Raw genomic sequence first — 15696 nt, 5'->3', positions numbered from 1 at the left:
GAAAGTAAGGATTTGCAGAAAAAGTTGTATAGAATATTTTAGTTTTATTTTTACCTCTACATTACACCCACAAAGCTTTTACAGGTATTTATTAATCACCCTGCATAATACATAATCATTATATTGTATGAATACTTAATTATGTTCAAGAAACCAGCCGTAAGTGTGATATGTAGGTCTATGTAAGATGAAACCGATGAAAATATTTTCAGAGATTATCAAGAAATTAATAAAGGAACTAATAACCACAATATATATACAGGTATCAGTGTCGTTTAAAGACAATAGTTTCATATATTCAAATGAAATATGCGTATTATTATTATTATTATTATTGTTATTATTATTATTATTATTATTATTATTATTATTATTATTATTATTACTTCTAATGTCAATTAAAGGGCAGAAGAAATGAACTTACAATTCATAAATATCGTTGCTAGAGTTAAGGAGTTATGTTGGCTCCAAACTATTAGGCCATTTATCTCACTGCTATTGAGTAATTTCCTATCAGTCAATCCGCATCTCTAAGGAATCATTCCGTATTCTAGTTACAAAAACAAATAATAAAAGAAATACTAAAACAGCTGAAAACTGCTTACTCTGAAAACACAGAGAAGTACAAAGAGCAAGTATGAATCTACCTCAATTACAAGTGGTAAATTTATTTTTATTCCCGTTTAAACCATAAGAAACAACAAAATAAACCACATTTGAAGGGAAAATACTACTTACGTCACTAATCTATTAAACAGTCACCCTAGTTGTTAAAAATATATAGTGACATAAAATGAATCTGGATGAAGCACTAAATCTACCGAGCCTGGACTTGTTGGAAAAAATGTTTACATTTTCTTTTGTCTTCGCTCCAAAGGATGATCCCGAAAGTTGTATAATCAGTTCATTCTTACCATACACTTCATTGATGTGACAAATGACGATCACTCTCCTCCGTGTTTCAGTACAAAGTTCACATGGTAGATGAATAGTTCATAGAGCGTCCGAAAAAGGTTTCATCTTCGATGCCAAAAATTTCCCACTCTGGATATGGACTGAAGCTTTTGGTCTCGATTTCTTCCACTATGACTTACTGATTACGTCATAACGTCTACTTGCAGATGATAACCTGAAACTATAAAAGTAGTGCAAAACTCAGAACAGCAAAAGAGCAATTAATCAAAATGAATTTTTGTCACTCAATGCAGTTATAGTTTTATAATGCTCCATGCTCCAGGTGGGTGGATGGATGGAAGGATACGAACATACATAGCCAGACAGGCATGTAGGTAGGTAGCTAGGTAGGCGCAGACAGACAGAAGGATGGACGGAAGGACAAGCAAACAGACGGAAGGACAGAAGCGCGGACCGGCGGACCGGATAGAGACAAACGAATAGATGGACAGACAGATGGAAGGATCTGTAGACGGACATATCGACGAGTGATTAAGTGGCCGGGATCCGACGGATAAGCGCCGTCTTGAATCTCTGATTACTTACGCGTATCATATTATTATGATGTACCGAAGTAGAATTGATATTTCCGTGCAGGTATTCTGCGTTACCATATGATGAGTACATTATAATGTGTTGGACATTGTGCCACTGTCACATATTCTGTGACACAATACATGAGAAAACTGAAGGGATTCAATCCGGCATCGGAATTGGAATCCGGTGTAGCTTAGTCGATAAAGCGTCAGCACGTAGAGCTGAAAACGCGGGTTCGAGTCCCGGTGTCGGAGAGAATTTTTCTCTGTTCTACCCATTCTTCATCTTATGATAATGCAGAATATCTGCACGGAAATATCATATGTACTTCGATACATTATAAAATTTGATGTAGTCCACTGCAAGAATGATGGATGTCACTTTCTTGTCGAAAATGAACCAAGACTGTCAATGCATAGCTTAATTAAGACATATAGAATGTACATAGAGAGTTATATGACATTAACACTGATAGTCATTGTCCAGTAATGATCGGAAAATCATAGTTAAGCTTTGAGCGCTAAGCATTTCAAACTTTCAATTGCTTCTCCTGCAAAATGTATTCCAAATGACATCCATCATTCTTGCAGTGGACTCTTCAATTTACAATAACGTTCACCCAAAATAGTAATAAGTATTTTATAATAAATTTACACACTTTTTTCCACCATTTAAATTCTAGAAAATATTACATATCGTTATTTTAGTGTTAAAGTGACCTAACTTCAGAAGTCATCAACCCAGTTCTCCCCCTTACAAGCTTCCAGGATTTTTGTAGTAACACAGTTATCACCATTCAGATGCAGACCATAAAGTTACGTGCTTAAATTCACAGATGTATCTTAAGTATGAAGGTCCTATTTAAAAGAAAGCTGTTTCCTGAAGTTTCTTATTTGTGGATTAAAGTCACTTTGGAAATAGACTCTTTAATTATAGATAAATTAGGCAGACTGATAGATAGGGCGTTTTTCAGCAATAATTAACCTTCGTTTAATCATAATGAATACAATGGTAAAAACAACGGACGACTGTATCGCTCACCTCGCTGTTTTAGTGGTGGTTATCTGCGCACTTGTACACTGTGCGGTAGAATGTTTTATAGACCGTCTGGTACTCAGGCTGGTTGCGAACACAGGTCTTCCAGCCCCAGGGCTCGCACTTGGTCTCATAGCGCCTGCTCACTAGACGCCGGAAGCCCCTTGTGTACGGCTCTTGATAAGGTCTGTATTCGCATTTCCTGCAACGAGAGAAAAGAGCTACTAGAGGACGGTTCGTGGGGAAGTTTGTGTTTCACAAATACAGTGTTTGAGTAAATACGTAAGGTGAAATTTAGTGGTGTGACATGTAAATGTGGATTGCACAACAGCAAGCAGCAATAGTGAATTTTCACATGGGTTTATTCGACTCCATATTCGTACAGTTTGTTTATTCACATACGCGGCTAAGAGGAACAGCTTCAAATACTTGGTGTGTACTATAAGCAGTAACATGAGTTGCTGCCAAGAAGTCAAAAGAGAACAGCAATGGTCAGGGAAGCTGTCAGCGGACCTCTGGAGAAAGAACTATGTTTGAGACTAGTGAAGTGCTTTGTGTGGAGTGTAACATTGTGTGGGAAGGAAACATAGATATAAAGACGAATTGAAGAAAAGCGAATAGAAGCATTTGAAATGTGGATATGGAGAAGGATGGAGCTTATGAAATTGACAGGCATAGTAAGAAACGAAGCTGTGTTGGAAAGAGTGGGTGAAGAAAGAATGATACTGAAACTGATCAGGAAGAGGAAAAGGAATCGGCTGGTTCACTGGTTGAGAAGAAACTGCCTTCTGAAAGATGCAATGGAACAGTGTTCCGCAACCGGTGTGCCTCCACAAGGTGAGAGGTATGACGCGAACTTTTACCTATTATTGCAAGAAATTAATAAAATTAAATTGAAATTAAAATCCTCTCTCTGATGACACAATTAACCGCCTAGTTAGTGACATATCCAGTGGCATCCAAGACATTATGGAGAAGAAAATAAAGAGCAGTGAGAAGATCTCACTTCAGATCGACGAGTCCACCGTTATTAGCGATGACGCACAACTTCTTTCCTACATTCGGTACAGGGGATGTAATAGCAATTTTTTTTGTGTAAAGAAGTGCCAGAGCGAGCAACCGGTGAAGAATTATTTCGTACAACTAATGAATATGTGGCCCGTAATGAATTAACATGGGAGGATTGCTTTAGCGTTTTACAGATGGAGCCGCTTCTATGAAAGGATTCTTGGCTAAAGTACGTGAAATATATTCTAACATACGGAGCGACCATTGTCTCATTCATCGCGAAGCCATTGTTGCTAAGTCTTTGCCATCTCTTCTGAAAATTGTTATGCACGAAGTAGTAAAAGTTAATATGTAATTTTCAACTACATATACGTGTGAACTGGGCTTCTCGACGTTAAATGAAATTAAAACATCAAAGAGGGAGAGACTCAAATCCATGATGAAGAAATTAGGCTTGTACTGTCAACAATTCCGCCGCGGATCAGCCACCTGTGTACAGCTAAGCAGGTTCAAGTATCACATTGAAGGTATGAGTAGAGTTATTTACTTTAATATTAGTAATAGAAATGTGTAGGCCTACTTTCTACAGTGAATTAAAGTTCAAAAATTGTAAATAAATGCAAGAGTCGATTTCTGTTTTACAATAATAATAATAATAATAATAATAATAATAATAATAATAATAATAATAATAATAATAACAATAATAATAAATTTGATTACATTACGTAATTATATTAAGAAAGCCACATCATATATTTTGGAGGGGATTAACATTTTGGTGTGCCGTGTTGAGTCTAGACCTGTCTAGGGTGTGCCGTGAGTAAAAAAAGGTTGCGGAACACTGGAAGGAATGGTAAACGGGAGTTCGGAGCAGAAAAAGATATCAGATGGTAGATGGCATTAAGATATAGGGGAGAGTCGGGTAGTATCGGACATCGGGTAGTATCGGACAGTGCGTTTCTTTCATCTACCACCATATGGTAGTACCTGAATGACATGGTTACGTTTCTTTATGCGACATCACAGAAACGTAACCATGTCAATCAGGTACTATCATCGTGTGGTAGATGAAAAAAACTCACTGTCCGATATTACCCGCTGTCCGATACTAACCGACTCTCCCCTATGGATCTTTTGCGGAGACCAAGAGGAAGGCGGAAAATAGGAAAGACTGGAGAATGCTGGGTTTACAGTGAAATACCTGTCCTTGGGCAGAATATTATGAATGAAATAAATGAATATTTAACGTGTAGAATCACCTCTAAAATTTTGGTCTATCGCCTTCCTTCCATCCTGTATATTCTGCGTTTAATTTCCTCTGGAGTATTATTTATATTTGTTACGGGTAGCTCAGTTGGTAAAGCAGCTGGCTACGGACTGGAAGGTCCGGGGTTCCATCCCAGGTGGTGAAAGGATTTTTTTTCTCGTTGCCAAACTTTCAGAACGCACTCGAGGTTCACTCAGCCCCCTATAAAATTGAGTACCGGGTCTTTCCCGGGGGTAAAAGGCGGTCAGAGCGTGGTGCCGATCACACCACCTCATTCTAGTGCCGAGGTCATGGAAAGCATGGGACTCTACCTCCATGCCCTCCCAAGTGCCATCATGGAGTGTTACGGGGATACCTTTACCTTTTTACTATTGCTGATGTAGAGAGTGTAGTAGAAAAAAAAAGTGACATCAGATGTCAAACTACGCAGTCAAGCGCACTCTACCTTTTCTCGCAGCGCGTGCCAGAGGTGCCCGGCTCGCAGAGACATCTGTTGCCGGCGCTGCATGTGGCGCCGTTCTCGCACGGTGGGTCGCACACAGGATCAGCGCACGTGGCGCCCGTCGCGTTGCGCGGGCACTCGCACTGGTCCGGACCCACGCAGGCGCCGCCGTTCAGACACGCGAAGCGGCATGAGACTGAAACACAAGGACCTGTCTCTCAGGAAACACACCTTAACGACTACAACAGACATAGGGCCGATTGTATAAACCATTTAATCTTAGATCAGAGGTTAAATTGATCCTTGTTTCAGCTGAACTTGGAATTTTGTGTTGTATAAAGTCTAATCTGAGATTAATTTGTCTCAAACTGAAGTCAACTTTGAGTGAAGAAATTTCTCCGATTAAGTTAGATGATCCAAGTTCAGTTATTTCTTTTCTGTTTGAAATATACGAGTGACAGATTGTGCAAATAAAATATCCATTATTATTAATATTAATAGATATGTTAGGTACATTCATATATATATTTCTTTCAATTTCTTGCCTTAATACACAAACATTCTTATATTTTATAAGGCTCTATCGTGTTCAGCAGTGTCAAATAACATAACCTATAATTATATTATGTTTTTAACAACCATTAATTATTAATGGATAGGCTATGATAGGTACATTCATAAATGTTCAATTAACTGTATTAATAAACGAAAATTGTCGTTTTATAAAGCTTTATTATGTTTAGCAGTATCAAACACCATAACATGATAACAACTTGGAGAACAGTCAACCTTATTCTTATTGTCCGCCATTATTTACATTGCAAAAAAAAACAGTGTCTCCAACAGAGTGTAATACGGAAAGTCGCGAAAAAGTAATTGTAAAGTCGCTAGATTTCTCATTATCAACAAAGAAAGATTAAATTTTGTCACTATGGGGTGCTAAAAAGGTCACTAAATCCCTATTTAAGCAATATAAAAGTTAAAAGAAATTGTTGTTGAAAAAGAGTTAAAATCGCTAGATTGGCAACACTGAACAAACCTGTATAACATGGTCGCGCATCACGTATTTCACCTGTTTATGCGATGTTGCCAAATCCTTTTCATGTGAACTTAGATTGCATTTGAACCAAGGTAATTTGATCGCAGAAAAGTTTTATACAATAGAAGAAGTGTCTGAACTCGGTTTACTTTTCGATCTTCGATCAAAGTTGATCTTTAGTCAGGGAATTTTATACAATTGGGCCATAGACTTCCTAAATAACCGCTAGACCGCTCACAGGCGCTGGCGTTATGCTCCCAAATTGAACAGCAGACGGGCGGCCATTTGTTATGGTGAGCTGAATAAGTATGGTTCTTTCGTGTGCTGTTTTTAATTGCAGCAATGCACACGGATGTAAAGATAAGGAAGGAAGGAATGTTACATTTCACTTATTAGTTAATCCTTAATTTCTACAATGATTTTTGCTCCGTATTATGTTACAGAAACAAACTATTGTACTTATACGACTGTTTGTGCTTCAGGTTTCTTCTGAGTAAAGATTCCCTTAACCGAAAATGGATAGACCTGTGCAATCCGCAGAGAGAATTTCTACCCTACAATGAATCATTCAGTGTGTTCAACTCATTTCGAAGATAGTTGTTACCTTTCAAACTACGTTATTATAAACTGTTATTGTCCTTCATCCACTCCATATCCTTCCTTTTCTTCAAACAGCTGTTGTTTCAGTGCATAGGCTACATGAATAATTATTCGCCGAATTTGAGATACAGAAACTGTATAAATTACAAAAAGTTACTTTTTTATTATACCTGATTGAAAGTAACTCTTGTCTTAGTTACGGATTAATGAAACAGTTTTTATACCACCACCACCACCAATAATAATAATAATAATAATAATAATAATAATAATAATAATAATAATAATAATAATAATGGTTTTTTATTTCATACAGCAATTTAACTTACAGATTAAATTAAAAAGTTGACATTAATTTTTTTTATTAACCGTCGTTATGGATATTCACATTCAGAGTCCCTATGAAAATGATGCAAGCCTGACAGCTTGATTGAATCCCGATAAAGCGGGTCGAGATTGATAAACATCCCGATTTGAGAAATAATAGCCTAGAATTTAATTTAAACACGTTAGTAGGCCTATGCATTTCCTATTATCAGATATTTTTATTTATATATTGACTCAAATGGTAACATTGGAAACATAGAGGTAACCCGCGGAAATTTAGTAAGTCTGTAAGGTAACCCAGCTGATTGCCGTAAGGCAACTCTACTGGCAAGATAATAGTTCCCCTATTTCTACCTCATTGTTGATTAATCCGTTTCGGTACCTAGTCGCTGCTCTCGCAATTAATAACCATTGTCTATTTTAAGTGCGTTGAGTGGCAAAAAAAATAGCGTTTTGATATCGTTTTTTACACCAATAACAGACACATACAATTTCTGCGTTTTATAGTTTAGTGAACTACATATGTTTAAACATGGATTCACTGTCAGAAATACTGTTGCAGTACTGGTTCCGAAAAAGAAAAGTTGCAAAGTTAATTTAATAGCGAATGGTTAAAATATATTAGTGGTTAATAAAAGAAAAAAGGATTAGCCTATAGTATTCACTGTACTGTGTCTTCTTCGTATGTTAGTGTTTCTCAAGGAGGCTAATATTACATTAAAAGAACGCGAACACTACTTTGTAAAAAACAACTATTAATCTTATGACAAAGTGATGATAAGTCTAACGTCTTAAGGTAGCTTCTGATATCCCCATTTCCCTCGCAGGGAACCTAGCAACTCTGCTGACAGCAGAAACACGTTATTAAAGGTATATCGGAAAGGAAGTGTTGTTCCTTTAAACAAAAACACTTAGCTTTCGGATAAGCAATACAACGCGTATTCAAATAGCGGTTTCGAAATCCCGCGCGTTTTCTACCACACAAATGGCGGCTTTCCGCTGTTTCAATTTGGGAACATATTTTTTACTTCTCCGCTACGGCGTGGTAGGGGCTCGACAATAGCAAAGCAGACATGGTATGACATTGGCTGCGTTCAGCCGGGACAGCGCTGAAATAGCGATCGCATTGAACGCTTAGCTGACAGACAGCGCTGAAATAGCTGCCGCCATTTTTCGTAGGAATTTTTTTTTCGCTTCAAGTTAGCTTCAAGCCAGTGACAGTGGAGGGTAGGCAACAATAAATGATGTCTTATATTTCGAAGTAGAGGAACAAATGGAATGTTTCTTTGTAAACACAACGGACATTTTGGAATCTGGTCGTTCAGCCATTCACAGCTGCTGTGACACAGCAAAAATGAATAGCTGAATTAGCGCTGTCCCGGTTGAACGCAGCCAATGGCTTCGTAGTCACTGCGGTATTTCCTGGAAAAAGAATCAATCAAATCTTCCTCTCTCGCTACAGACAACTAGAGGGGCTTCACACCAGAAATCAGGGGCCTATTGCATTACAGGTACAATTTATCAATATCAGTATGAGAAATGAGAAGTCTTAATAATTTCTATTGCATATACCTAGGTAAGAAGAAAGAAGTAGGCTATATGTAGTATTTGTGGACTTAGAAAAAGGCTTTGAAGAGTGGATTGGAATAAACTGATGGGGATCCTAAAGAAAATAGTTGTGGATTGGAAAGAGAGAAGACTGTTCAGTAATCTGTATATGAAACAACGAATCAGGATCAGGATAGGAGAAGAAATGTCAGAAGTGAAATTTGTAGATGAATACGTTATAGGCCTATGTCCTTCATCACCTATACTGTTCAAGATCTACTTGGAGGATTTTCAGAACATGGGAGAAGTGATAATAAGGAGGAAGAAGAATAAAATGCATAAGATTTGCTGATGATATGGCGTTGTTAGCAGAAGAGAAAATGATATTAAGGGATATATAGTACTGGAGCTAAATGACAGCTGTGAACAGTATGGAATGAAGATAAATGCAAATAAGACGAGGACCATAGTCATAGCAAGAAAAATGCAGGAGGTAAACTTCCGAATTCTAAATGAGGCAGTAGAGTAAGTGGACAGCTTCAAATACTTGAGATCAGGGGCGGCTTTAGGGGTAGTGCCCTCGTGCCATGTTACTGCCTAAATAAAATATAATCAAATCTAATTTTTAACTTATATTCAGACCGCTATAAGATCACAAGTATTATAAAAAATATGGATTTATCATGGAGTGAATTCAGCAGAACGTCGATTTGAACTACCGCGCCGCACCGTGTCAGAGTAACAATGCCGTTCGCCCGCTCATGCGCTGCTGTAAGGCTGTACACTTTACATATCCTTGTCATTCGAGCTAGTTTCCAACTACCTCTGTAAGGGCATGTGGAGAAGTGTTTTTAAATCCAGTCGATGGAGCTTCATAGTGGTGCAAAGGTCAAGAGGGAAGGTATTATCCGTGCCATTCAGTTGACAACTCGATTCGAGGTGGCAGCACTAAATAACGAATATTTTTTCCATGCCAGGGCTAACTTTCTTCCCGGCAAATATGTTATTGAAAATAGCGCGAGCGTAGGGCAAACAGTGCGGAATCTGGAGTCATATAATTATGCATGTCATTGTGCTGTATTGATGAGAAACAATAAATTATGAATAAAATAAATACTCTATTATAAAATACACTTTCTTCATCATATGAAGATAAAGAGAAAGTAAGTACATATGGAAAGATTAACTCTAGATTTGAACATAAATATGTAAATAGAAGGTGCTAAAATGTTTATGCAAAAAAACAAATAGATCTGTTGATGTGATATTAAAAATTCTATCGTCTGTTTTCATCGTGTTCTTTTGAAATGCATCTGACATTGATCTAAGAAAGGTGTGATGGATTTAGTTCACTTATGGTAGCAAGATTCCCAGAATTTTAGCTAGAAAGTCGTTGAAATCTTTGCTGAAAATTGCAGAAAAATAGAATTCAATTAGGCCTATAGAAGAGTTTATTTCCGTGAATTTATTATATTACTTTATTACTAGCTCTATTATTATTATTATTATTATTATTATTATTATTATTATTACTATTAATATTATTACTTTTTAAGGAACCCGAAGGTACATTGCCGCCCTCACATAAGCCCGCCAGCGGTCCCTATCCTTTGCAAGATTAATCCAGTCTCTATCATCATACCTCACTTCCCTCAAATCCATTTTAATATTATCCTCCCATCTACGTCTCGGCCTCCCTAAAGGTCTTTTTCCCTCCGGTCTCCCAACTAACACTCTATATGCATTTCTGGATTCGCCCATACGTGCTACACGCCCTGCCCATCTCAAACGTCTGGATTTAATGTTCCTAATTATGTCAGGTGAAGAATACAATGCGTGCAGTTCTGTGTTGTGTAACTTTCTCCATTCTCCTGTAACTTCATCCCTCTTAGCCCCAAATATTTTCCTAAGCACCTTATTCTCAAACTATTAATATTATTATTTATATAAAATATTCACGATATAAAACGATGCAATATTATTGTTACTTTTCGTTTCCGACTTAAATGTTCTGGCACTACTCAGATAAAGTGGGTTCAGCCGCCACTGCTTGGAATGTACTATAAGCAGTATAGCATGAGTTGCTGCCAGGAAGTCAAAAGGAGAATAGCAATAACCATGGACGCTTTTAATAGAAAAAGGAGCCTCTTCTGCGGACCTCTGGAAAAAGAACTAAGGAAGAGACCAGTGAAGTGATTTGTGTGGAGTGTGGAATTGTATGTTGCAGAAGCATGGACATTACGACGAAGTGAAGAGAAGCGAATAGAAGCATGCGAAATGTGTTAGGCGGACAGATAGAATAAGAAATGAAGATGTCTTGGAAAGAGTGGGTGAAGAAGGAATGATGCTGAAACTGATCAGAAAGAGGAAAAGGAATTGGTTTGAGTCAATGGCTGAGAAGAATCTGCCTACTGAAGAATGCTCTGGAAGGTATAGTGAACGGGAGAAGCGTTCGGGGCAGAAGAAGATATCAATGATAGATGTTATTAAGATATAAAAAAAAATGTTATGGTTTATTTAACGACGCTCGCAACTGCAGAGGTTATATCAGCGTCGCCGGATGTGCCGGAATTTTGTCCCGCAGGAGTTCTTTTACATGCCACTAAATCTAATGACATGAGCCTGTCGCATTTAAGCACACTTAAATGCCATCGACCTGGCCCGGGATCGAACCCGCGACCTTGGGCAAAGAAGGCCAGCGCTATACCAACTCGCCAACCAGGTCGACTATTAAGATATATGAATCATATGAGGAGTCATAAAGAAGGGCAGAAAATAAGAAACATTGGAGAAAGCTGGGCTTGCAGTGAAAGACCTGTCCTTGGGCAGAACACTGAATGAATGAAAATTAATACAAAACTGAATACTACTTAATATACTGATTTTATTGTTGTTGCGTTAATACATAACTTCGTTCTATAAAGTGTTCTCGTATGATGCTAATTGTCATTCCTGTGTCAGGACGTTCATGTATCCATAACTAGTGACTAACCTCTTTTCAACAGTCAACACCTGTGGAGTAGTGGTTAGCGCGTCTAGCCGCGAAACCAGGTGGCCCAGGTTCGATTCCCGGTCGGGGCCAGTTACCTGGTTGAGGTTTTTTCCGGAGTTTTCCCTCATTTCAATATGAGCAAATGCTGAGTAACTTTCGGTATTATCACCTTCATCTCATTTAGACGCTAAACAACCTAAGATGTTGATAATGCGTCGTAAAATAACCTATTAAAATAAAAAATCTCTTCAACAGAAAACGAACTTCTGCCATTTCAACTCGCAGAATGACGATCGAGTGAGACGAACTCAATAATAATAATAATAATAATAATAATAATAATAATAAGATAAAAACGGTACACCGCCATAATAATGCACTAACACAATTATTAATGTTATGCTTATTAATAATACTAAATAATTGCAATATAATTGTACAATATGATACACAAATAAGAAACTACGAGTAGTAAGGTATATGGATATGTAAAAATTTAATGTTCCTATCATCAAAATTTTATGAGATTTTACACTCAAAAACTGACGAAATGGGCTGAAAAAAAGTGTGAGAAAACAGCTTGTAAAATTGCAGGGAATTGAAGTTCAAGGGTGCAACCATTTATATACAGGTTGGAAGGTAAGGTAGTACATTAATTGTACGATGTGATTCCTTGAAATATAACGAACAAAAAGTATAATACCATTTTGCTCGTTTTTGCGAGGTTTTTGAAGAATTAATACTTTTTTACCGACATTTCGATCGCGAATTTTACGAATTCTGTTTAAAATACGGTTTAATTTCTTGTATAACAACGAAGGGAACGTTTATTATGTTCACGTTGCAGCAGTATTTTAATTGGAAAATTCACAGATTTCGAATTAATCGATTGAAGAAATATTGGAAACATTGATTGTCGGGTCACGTACAGAAGTTCTAAAAATCTGGCATCACTGTCCGGACGGCAGACAGCTTGCCTAGTACTTGCAACTGATCAGCTGTTGTGATGTTTACATTGCATTTGTGTGCAGTTGAACGTACAGCGATACAGTTTATTTCAAAACTACGAGATGACATAGTTCACAAATCGTGAGTACTTAGACATGATCCAGGGAGCGGAAGAAATATGGAACAGTGAAGAACTACTGGGTGTTCATTTCAAAGTGTGTCATGACGTCACTGTTGATGAGTCAGCGATTTGAAACGAGTTTCAGCTTTTGTGTCAGAGTAGTTGCCTATTAATCAAGGCGTTCAATCTGAACTTGAGAACGTGTACGGTATAACTTGAACGTCGTAGCAACAGATGGCGGTCTGTACTGTCTGTGTGCTACCATAACCTCTTTCGAACTGTGTTTTGCGCGGCCAGTCGTACGCAGGGTATTTGTTATCATCGGTTGCGTACGGCAACATTCCACAATACAAATCAAATGCTCCGTGTCCATGTTGACCGTCGAAGTTAATGTCAACAAATACATAAGTAATCGTCTTAACCCTCTCCTCATATCCCGACAGTAAGAAAAAAGTCACCTCACAAGTCAGTACATGTTTCGAAACAGTTCACATTCCTGCCACTACCGGCGTTACCGTACGTATCGGTAAGTACTCTTCTGAATGAACGCCGTACTTGCTAGGCAACTTCTCTGGCAGATAAGTAATACACCTCTGCGGAAGTGTAGGAAGATTGAATTCTCTAGGCTCATTGACTAGCCACGTGACGGCATACAGCGAGCCATGACACACTTTGAACTGAACACCCAGTACTGGCCAGAGTTCGTCATAAATAGACTAGAAGATGTGGAAGTTGTACGCACGCTGATGATGGACATTTTGAACAGCACCTGTAAGATGTGTGTGGAATGTGGTTTACAGAGTTTATTAGTCTTTATTTCATTATTAACGCCCAGAATTAGTGATTCGTAAAACAACAAACTGTAATGTTAATTACATCTTGTTCACAAAGTTACATCAGTTTTATTTTTTTAATTAATTGTAACTGGAACTTCAATCCTAAGTGTTTTTACTAATTTGGACATAATTTCTTGATTTTCACGTTATTACTTGTTATTGCTGTGCGTATTTCTTGCTTACATTAAAATTATTACGCCATACGTACTATTGAATTGTTAGTACGAGTATATTGCTTTCTAAGTTGATAATTCTGCATTCATTGTTGAACTGCGCCCGGATAGAGCTATTTTGTTCATTCAGTTATTAATTTACATTTTCTGACATTAAATTACACAAACTAAACAAATAACAGTTACGTCCCTTCCGGAGTTTATGTAGGTTACTTTTGTGGGAAGATTTATCCCCAAATTAGCTCGCGAAGTATTGCACCGAAGCTCAGTACATTTATTTGCTGCCGTTCTCTCCTCACCTGCTGCAAGGTATATAAGGTGAAAGGTAGTTGAACTTAACCCACCCCCTTCAAGTCGCTTACCGCATGGGGTGTGGGGTACTACTTATGCGGCGTTGAGACATCTTGCAATTGCCGTCAGCTCTTTCGAAACACTTGTAATTATCTCAATATTCGTAAGTCCTATAATTTTTTTATTTGACAAAACTTACTCAAAATAACGAGTTCTATGGCCCCTGTCAATTAGTGTACTACCTTACCTTCCATCCTGTATATGCGTAATATTTTGCTTTCGAGCGCAGCAGAGCATTGAATCTTGCTCAACATTGTAGAAGGGATTGCTGATTCATTTTTAATAAGAAAACGAAAATGAGATATTTGACAGAAAACGACCAACATTTCACCAGTCAGCCCTCTTCTAGCATTGAAAAATACGGTGTGTGTAGAAAATTAGTTTTTGTTAAAAACATACATTTGCAGAAGGAAAATGCATGCTTTTAATTTGTCATTAACTACGCAATTGGCTGTGGATCCTTGGGGTGTTCCTAGCATGCCACTACCCCTTTATTTGCATTCAACGCAAATACTCCCGGTTTAAACAAGGGTAATTTTGTTCCCATAGGTAAATGTACACTGGCGTTCAAAGATACTTGACCGCTATTAATCCATACTGATCGATGATTTGTTCCTTTAAGTTATTACTTCTATGGAGAGATGGCGAAGATAACAGTCATTGTCACTAATAGTATATAAATATACTTGCATTATGGAATTAAAAATATCACCCCCTCGAAAAATTATTGTAAAAAGGATTGGGTTTAGCGGGAAATAGCTGATACTGTCAATTATGGAATAACCTATACTTAATCTACACCATAAATTCTTCCCAACAATTTTTTTTTTTTTTGCGATGAAAGAGTAATGGAACGGAGAAGAATTCTCTCCGGCGCCGGGATTTGAACCCGGGTTTTCAGTTCTACGTGCTGACGCTTTATCCACTAAGTCACACCGGCGCCGGAGAGAATTTTTCTCCGTTCCATTACTCTTTCATCGTATGATGACGCAGAAAATCTGCATGGAAATATCATATGTACTTCGGTACATTATAATAATATATGATATGCGTAAATCACTTCGTGATTTAAGACGGCGCTTATTCCGTCGGATCCCGGCCAACTAGTCACTCATTACGAGTGCACCTCAGCACATGTGTGGACTTCGGTCCTAGGTTCATAGATATCTATGACGTAGTGCAGAGGACGGCCACTAGAGGGAACCCAAGAGTTGGAACTTAAAACTGAGACGATTCTTCCGACGCCGGGGTGGAATCCCGTGTGGCTTAGTGGATAAAGCGTCAGCACGTAGAGCTGAAAACCCGGGTTCAAGTCCCGGCGCCGGAGAGAATTTTTCTCCGTTCCATTACTCTTTCATCGTATGTTGACGCAGAAATTCTGCATGGAAATATCATATGTACTTCGGTACACTATAATAATATACTTTTTTTTACCTTTTCCACTATTTCTGTCACCTATTGAGAACTAGCGGAACTATTTAAAAGTTTCCCAATTTGTTACATCTTTGATTCTGA

The 15696-nt window shown here is 37.9% G+C and overlaps 1 protein-coding gene across 1 annotated transcript in view; it reads right to left on the bottom strand.

Annotated features, from left to right (window-relative positions):
• Window positions 1-391: 391 nt before the first annotated feature.
• Window positions 392-15696, bottom strand: part of LOC138695280 (uncharacterized) — an 815404-nt gene continuing 800099 nt past the window's right edge. The window contains exons 10-12 of the mRNA XM_069819716.1: window positions 5250-5442; window positions 2533-2728; window positions 392-1135 (exon numbers count right to left, since the gene is read on the bottom strand). Of these exons, the coding sequence (XP_069675817.1) occupies window positions 2542-2728; window positions 5250-5442 (380 nt within the window). The 3' untranslated portion in view covers window positions 392-1135; window positions 2533-2541. The remainder of the gene's footprint in view (window positions 1136-2532; window positions 2729-5249; window positions 5443-15696) is intronic.

This window comes from Periplaneta americana, chromosome 2 (genome assembly GCF_040183065.1).
Source record: "Periplaneta americana isolate PAMFEO1 chromosome 2, P.americana_PAMFEO1_priV1, whole genome shotgun sequence".
Classification (NCBI taxonomy): domain Eukaryota; kingdom Metazoa; phylum Arthropoda; class Insecta; order Blattodea; family Blattidae; genus Periplaneta; species Periplaneta americana.
This window is presented reverse-complemented; position numbering and strand designations above follow the sequence as displayed.